This window comes from Lonchura striata, chromosome 4 (genome assembly GCF_046129695.1).
Source record: "Lonchura striata isolate bLonStr1 chromosome 4, bLonStr1.mat, whole genome shotgun sequence".
NCBI classification, from domain to species: Eukaryota; Metazoa; Chordata; class Aves; order Passeriformes; family Estrildidae; genus Lonchura; species Lonchura striata.
Window position 1 is genome coordinate 42,261,192 of NC_134606.1, and position 8,026 is coordinate 42,269,217.

General features: G+C 38.1%; 1 protein-coding gene across 1 annotated transcript; it reads right to left on the reverse strand.

Annotated features, from left to right (window-relative positions):
* Positions 1-1,011: 1,011 nt before the first annotated feature.
* Positions 1,012-7,811, reverse strand: FGB (fibrinogen beta chain). The gene is made up of 8 exons (XM_021530166.2): positions 7,674-7,811; positions 5,942-6,145; positions 5,013-5,196; positions 4,185-4,412; positions 3,504-3,617; positions 2,874-2,996; positions 2,407-2,692; positions 1,012-1,524 (listed from the first exon to the last, which is right to left on the reverse strand). Exons 1-8 carry the CDS (start codon positions 7,746-7,748, stop codon positions 1,296-1,298), a joined length of 1,443 nt encoding a protein of 480 aa, XP_021385841.1. The 5' UTR covers positions 7,749-7,811; the 3' UTR covers positions 1,012-1,295.
* Between the last annotated feature and the right edge of the window lie 215 nt (positions 7,812-8,026).

Consider the following 8,026-nt stretch of genomic DNA (forward strand, 5'->3'; position numbering starts at 1 on the left):
GTCACACAATTACAGAAGACCACATTGTATTTACCTTTATACTTTATGTATTTACCTTTATACATAAAATTACACAATTATGAGTAATATTTCTGTGCTTCTAGAAAGATGCATGAGCAAATTTCCTTACCTCTAATCTTACTGACGTTGCATACCATTTAACAAGATCATCAAATACTGGTAAAGCAGCTCACTTTTAGCCTTTCTTTTTCAATTGCAGCCACTATCTAATCTTTTCAGAAAGATTGCTGAAGAGCAAATACACTCACATGTGAGAAGGGGGTCTGTGCTTTTGGAAAATGGGTTTCCACTTGCACATTAAGATTTTGTTCCTTAACCTCAGTGGCCTGTCTGGATGCTTAAAATCCATGTGCTCTTTTAGTGAGAAGCTGCCATTATGCCTACTTCTTGTCCTCCTGGGCTTCACAGATTAAATAAACACTAAAGGTTTCAGGTGGGATCCATCCACCCCTAGTGATCTGGGTCTCTTCCATCATGGAGAAAGGCAGACCCCTTTGAGAGATGTTCATCCTGCCTACCAGGGTTGTGAAGTCTTGTCTTTGCCTGCATATGGGAGCACAGACTACTAGGTTTGGTGAAATATTCAACCTCCACTACTCTATGACTAGAGACATTAATTATTCTAGTCCTGTAATAGGGAATGTATAAAAAAACATATATGTGTGGAAGGAAGTACATGACCAGGTACCAGAAAAGGACATATTTTTTCCAGCAACAGTATTTGAGCCAAGGGACCAGTGACCTACTGGTTTGTTCAATACTCTTTTCACTTTTATTCCTTCTCAACTTGTTACACAGGTAGTTGCTGTTACTTCTATAATAAAAAAGAAGATAACTGCCTCTTATTTAGTGGAATGCATTTCCTTCTCCCCAGATTATGCATAAATACTTGGGAATAATATTAAGAATACTTTAGTTTTAAGACTTCATTAGTTTTTACAAAACATTTAGAAATAATCCTCTCCCTTTTGAAAAGAGATACAGAAGACCTTTGTAAAAGAGTGAAACAAGTTGGTTTTATTTTATCAGTGTTATTCCATAATAGTTAATTCTGTCTTGTGCCCAAATGAAAAATGGGAAAAACACACGTGTAAGTAATTTTCATCAGACAGCTTTAAATTTACATTTTACATAGCTTTTCACTTTAGGTCACAATATTGTTGTACATACAGATTTGGTTCTCATATGTAAAGATAACACTGAGTACCATGCTAAAAGAAAACCATGTACAAATACTAAAAGAAAACCCCTGATTCTGTACATTTTGATAATGGTTACTGTGGAAAGTATGGCCGGATTTTCATGCTCATCTTCTTCATTGAATACCACGACCCTTTCCAGTTCATCCATACGATACCATCATCTGTCCCATGTTTTGCCATGTCCCAGCTGTAGGTGCCTCCCCAGTAGTATCTGCCATTGGGGTTGGCTGAGTGGCAGCGGTTGTACCACCATCCACCACCATCTTCTTTGGAGCACTGTTTTCTTGGATCTAATGTTAACCTGACGAAGGGAGAAAAAAAAAGGCATTGAGAGTGACATCTGTAATATAGGCTCACAGATCAATAGAGTACATATACCTGCCTGTGTACTGCAATTTTCAAACCATAATAAACAATTTAAGTTCTCTTTGAACTTTCTACAAAGGATTGGCCATTACAAGCGTGTGCTACATGGTGCACTCAAAAGGTAAAGGAGCTAAGAAAAACAAATCAAATTTTAATTACACCTCTTGGGGAATGTCATTTTAGTTTACTGATTGATAATTACTGTTATTTGGAGTTCATAATGATAATTACAATATCAATGAAATTTAAAGATAGAAAGCAATGAGAAATGTATGTCTTCTCCAACCTAAACAATTCCTTTATTCATGAATATGTAATCAGGTATTAAGCACAGGTTAGAAATACAGTGCTCTATTATGTACTTTACAACTAAACTCCTGTCTTGTGAGTAGGCAGAACATTGCTTTTTAAATGGACATTTAAAAAGGCTACCTGCCTTTTTCTTTAGGTCCTATTATATTTTACTGGAGTGAGTACCAATATTCCTACTTAGTGTCCTCAGCACTGCTGCTGTCAGTCCCTGACTATGAATATATTGCATCCAGATTTGCTGCTTTGTCTGTGGCAAGTCATTTATGGAATCAATAAAATTCAGCATGCTTGCTTTTTACTTGGTTGTGGACTGTCACTAACCTAATATATAATTTTACCTTTCCTTGCTTATGCCAAAAGAACTGCATAGACATTTAGCTGCTAACTTGCAGGGACATAATATATTTTGACATACTACAAAATGCTGTGAAAACGAATGGCAAATTACAGAACTATTCTGCATTCAATTCTATTTTTATTTTAAATGTCTAGTGCAAGTACATACCATCCATCATTGTCTCTGTCATAAGTACTGAAGTACATGCCATTGTGAATTGTCATTGTCCTGTTTTCTCCATGCAGTTGGGATGCTCCTTCCATCAGCGCATTGCCTGCAGTGCCTTTGTAGTTACTAACTGAAAGCTGATACTTGTTTCCTTCATTCTGTATGGTGAAACCTCCATAATGAGCTGATACTTTATCACCATTCCAGTCCTCCATTTCAATTAGAACTTCAGTGGGCCCTATTTTGGTAAGCTGGCTGATCTTGTCATTTCCAAGCCAATATTCACCTGAGAAGGAGCAAGTGAGAGCTCTGTGAAACAGACTTTGCAATATACTTCAAGGCAACTTTATTATTTGCCTATAGGTCTGCTGTAGTGGAGATTAGTTAATTTTAAAAAAATCTAAGAGCTTCAAAAAATAGGAGAAAATACTTTCACTAAGAGCTGCTCTTTACACTTGGTATTTTACCTGGTGTATCACAGTAGTTCTTCCCTCCACTCTTTGCAACATTTCCAAATCCTTTTTTATATTGATCCCATACTCTTCCGAAATTAACACTGCCGTCCTGGCGGTTCTGAATCAAAGTCCAGCCTGCAGAAGCAAGGGCATTTAGACTAAATTACCAGTACAAAAGGAGCATCAAACATTAAGATACAGCCCTCAGGACCAGAGGACCTCCTTGCAGCAGGTCCTTTCACTGCTTTTGAGCTCAGCTTTGCCCCTTTTGTTCACACTTAAATAGAACCTTGCTTCATAAGGAAAGGTGGAAAAGGCAGAACTTGAAGGTCAGCCCTGGTCTTTTGTCAAGTGCATTGGAGCAGGGTAAGAAATGAGCCAGGCTGTCCTTGTTGGCTCACCTATGCACATTCCATGATGGCCATAGTAAGATACGTACAAAATTTATTTCCAGTTTCCCTACAGAAGTATCCTATTCAGCAGATGACCTCAACAAGACTTCCCTGAATGAGTCAATCAGCTTTAATTATCAAGTAATTACAAAAGGCATAACTTCATATTTCTGTGTATAAAATACAAATTATTAATATGATTTTTTGGTAGCATCAATAAATTATTACAACATAGCTATTTCACACTAACCTCCATTATCTGTTTCCATGTCACAGTACACTCTGTATGGCTTGACAAAAGGATCTGGCTGGATGAGGTACATTTCGGATGTCTCACCTCCCTTTCTGATGATATCCTCACATTCTGCAAGAATAAAACAGAGACTGTTACTAAAAGATCTGTGAACTTGAACAGTTTTCTTATCTTTTGGTTTTCTGTTATATGGGATCAGTTTTAAATATTTATAGATAATATTTTACTTTTGATTTCTGTATTACATCAAGTGAATGAATGATGGAAGAAAGAATACTGCACTGTGCAGCTTTTCCAAAGAGAAATTTCTGAAACTTCAAACTAAGTGATGCAACACTGTATACCTCACAATGTCTTCTAGAATTAGACAAGCTTTTGAAAGAAGAACCTTTCTTGACTGAAAAAAATCAAGAGTACAACTATGATAGTCACAAATCCACCTTACAAAAGCCCTGAAGCACACATTTTTAAAATCCAGCTGGTCACTTATGAAGACTGATATTGGATAAGAGTATCTTTGGTCAGACCAGTATAGCGATCCAGAAGAGATTTTTTTTTTTTATCTAGGATTTCCATCTTTCCTAATGCCCTAATCAATTGTAATCAATTCAGATGCATCTATCAATTTGCATAGTGACATAAATGGGAGAAAATATGTCATTAGATTTGAATGAGTACCTTTGCCTGAAACCACAGGAATGTTACAGGAAACAGAACATGGGGAACGGCAGTAGTCCACCTGGGTTGCAATAGCATTTTCCAGTTTTTGTATCTTTTTATGTAAAGTATCCACAACTGCACGAAGGACCCTGAGGCTGGATGGGATATTATTGTCCAGATTATCCTTTATATAACTATACTGCAATTCCACTTCTGTGTTGTACTGAGAAAGTAAATCATCATTGTCTAGAAAAGCAGAGAGATGAAAAGCAGATTATTTTTCAACATATTTCCCAGTTAGAAAATAATGAAGAGCAGTTTATAAGTACAATTTGAGGTGCCACTAAGAAGGAATGCAGGAAGGGCATTTCTTTTGCTTACTTCTCTACAGTGTGTAAAAACCATGCAGATACTCTCAGGGAAGTATCTCAGGTATGCCAATACCTCAGGGAAGAAGTACATGTGTACTGTTGTTTCTTTGCTACCTAATAGATTTATCAGTGGTGCTTTACTCTGCCAAAGAGCAGTAATTCCCTTCTTTCTAGGGAGCCATGGTGCCAATCCAAAGGCTGGTCATAAAGGGATTGGATGGACATAGGAAAACAGGTAAGGGGAAACACGTTAACGAGAGGCCTTATATGAATCTTGCCTTAATATGAGATCCATTCCTTTGCCTCTCTCAAAGGATGTTTTTAAGCATTTAAGAGGCCACAGTCACTAAATCCTGCTTTGCTAGATATTCCATGGTATTTTTAATTTTTTAAGAAGTCCCACTAAAAAGTAACTGTAGGAATGCCAATAAGACTTCAATATCATTTACACTAATAGTTCATAGAAATAGCATACCTTTTCTTTGTTTTTGCCTCTTTACCAATTTATCTTCTAGAACGGTCACATATTCATAGAAAGTTGAGGAGCCCTCCGAAAGTGTGTTTACTTTAACTTTTAGATCATTAATAACTGGTTTAACTGATTTTTCCTGTTTTAGCAGTGTAGTTCGCAGTTCACATCCAGTTGGACACAGCACTCCCTTAAAAGAAGGAAAAAGGGGTGTGAATAAAGAAGTTCTAGTCCCATCAGTGAACAGCCATACCTTTGAACACAGCAAAGTTTGCAACGTGAGAACAGGTATTATAGCATCTAGATAAGCTTTACCAAACTTCATTTGTTTGCAACTTCCACACTCAAACTTGTGCTCCATCACTAAGATGCCTCCCAGCATTATTACAGCTTGCATTTTCCAGCAGGGATCATTGCAGAGACAGTGTGATAGACTGCTGCAAGGGGTATTCTGGATGTCAAGCATGCTTGTATGCAGTAAGAGCTGCAGTGGTGACTGAGCGTAGACTAAAACTACTATTTTGAAACTAGTTTTAAGAAAGACATGGGAGGATGGGGAATTTTTGGTCCCTAGGGTCCTTAAGACTGTCTGAGACTCAATCCAGCACTTTTGCAAAGATTTTTCCTGTCCTGAATAGTTACCTGTGCAAAACCAGGCGGAAGGCACAGGCTAACCCACAAATACTTCCTTTCCTGGATTACGGTTCAACTCTCATCTCCCCATCTTTGCTGTAGGCTGACTGTGCCACTAATCCCACAGACTCTGACATACCATCCTCCTGAATGCAGTCCTAGCAAACCCAAGCAAAGTGAAGAAAAGCTGGACTGCTTCAAATGAATGATCGTCCTTTATTAGGCAAGGAGACCTCCCATGTTGGCAGTACTAGAAGGAAAGGACAGTATGTCACCAGCTGTCTCAAGAGCCAGACACCCACCAGCTCCTCCAGCGGATGCTTGCAGCCTCCGGCATCAGGATAGACGATCCGTTCCTTCTTGTCGCCCGGCTTCCCGCGCTTGGGGGGCCGGGGCTGGTACCCGGCCCCGCTGATGGGAGCTGCCACAGGCCGGAGCGTGGGCGCCATTTCACGCCGTTTGTCCACGGGTCGGTGGCCTCGAACATTGAGCACGGGGCTCTCGTCCTGCACAGCCAAAGGGAGACAAAACTCTCTGAATCTGGGATTGCTATTGCAAAACAGGGTGCACAGGGTGGAGGCATCCATTCAGCACTATTTAGTATTTTAAACAGCAAGGAAAACCAGGAAATTGAATGAAAAAGCCATAATGGAAATGTTATACTGACATTATGTAAAAGTCATTGTTATCCCCTCCCTTGTAAGACTAGTCACACTCTCCATACCTGGATATAGATAAACTAAAAAGTGTTCAAACCAAAGTAAAATAGTATTTCAATAGCCAATTTTGACCAAGGAATAAATCTTACATAGGTCAGAGCTACTAAGCACCATGAAACTTGAAATAGCATGCTATTAAAAAAAAAAAAAAGTAATTAGATATCCTTGGGGCTAACAAGTGTATTCAGCAGGACATTTTCAGTGTCCCAGTTTTTTTATTGGGCTACAGGAATATTTGTAAAGTCTCAGAAAATCAGGCCACAGTCCAATACATCATCAGGTCTCAGGCCACATACCAGTTGTTAACTGGTGAAATTCGGAAAACCATTAAATAACATCTCTCAGAGTAGGTTTGTAGAGCTGTCTCTGATGCATACATTCCCCATATCTACCAGAAATGGCAAAGCCTAAGAGGCTGAATAAGGAAAACAGGCCTGGTCCCTGGTTTTCAAACAAAACTATTTGAATTAATAATTGTTTGAGCTACTGATCAAAACCTACAGCCGTTTCCAATCTCCCTCAGATTTAGCTCCAAATAACAAACATCCAGTATCAAGAGGCTTCAAGGAGTTTAAAAAATAAGCAGCATACAAAACACAGAATTGCTGAAAACACAAAATTGCTGAAATTTAACACATTCGTGTTATCAGTGTTCAATGCGCGGACACAGGAGCTCAGATTGTCAGAAAGTCTGACCGATACAGTTTTTACAGGGATTTTCAAACAATAAGAAATTCTAAATTGTGTTTCCCCCTAAAATATTTTACTTAAACAAAAATATATATTAAACCATTATTTTATATTGATTCTCATTGCTTTTCCTTCTGTTTAGCAATTGTTACCTCTTAATTTCCAATGTTAAGCTGTATGAACTGGTAGCTTGTTTGGTTTTGGTTTTTTTTTAATATCTACTGACTCTGCAGAAAAGTTTTTACTGTCTTTGAGACAGGATACAATTAAATACACATTTTTATACTCCTTTATACGTAATACTGTCTGTAACATCATATGTCAACATTGTTAAATTAGTATCCCTAAATAAATTCAGCTAAATAACTAATCTTACCTAATCGTACTAATCAAACATTCTTCATTCCCTACAGAAAAAGAAATAGGAAGAAAATATCTCCAAACTCAGAAAATAACTATTGTGGAATTACATATAAAAAGTTAATTTTTTGAACAATTCAATCGGAAAAAGAATATGCACTGGATTATCTTTTCCCACAACTCACATAAGCTGAGGAAGTCATGCATGCAATTAAATTAAATTAATTATTAATAGCTAATTAATAATCAATATCAGTATTACAACCTCTTCGTCATAGTCAAGAGTGCTCTGGGACTGAACGGAGGAAACAGAGAGCAGGAACAGCAGGAGCAGTCTCATGGTGCTGGCTTGCTTGAGCAGCTCAGTGATCTTTTTTCATCAGCTCTGACAGGGAGAGGTCTCCTCTGTTCTTATATATATATGCAGCAGCACTAATTTCCAGCTTCACAGTGATAGGGTCAACCCTTCTGAGCAATCAGAGTTTCTCTGTTAATATTCAACTCTTCCCTCTGTGCCTGAATGCATCAGTTGTTGAGCAATTCCCCTGGAAAACTCTTATCTGTATGTCCCAGAGACCTCTATCGATGCTGGCATCAAATACATGTTCAGATCCTTAA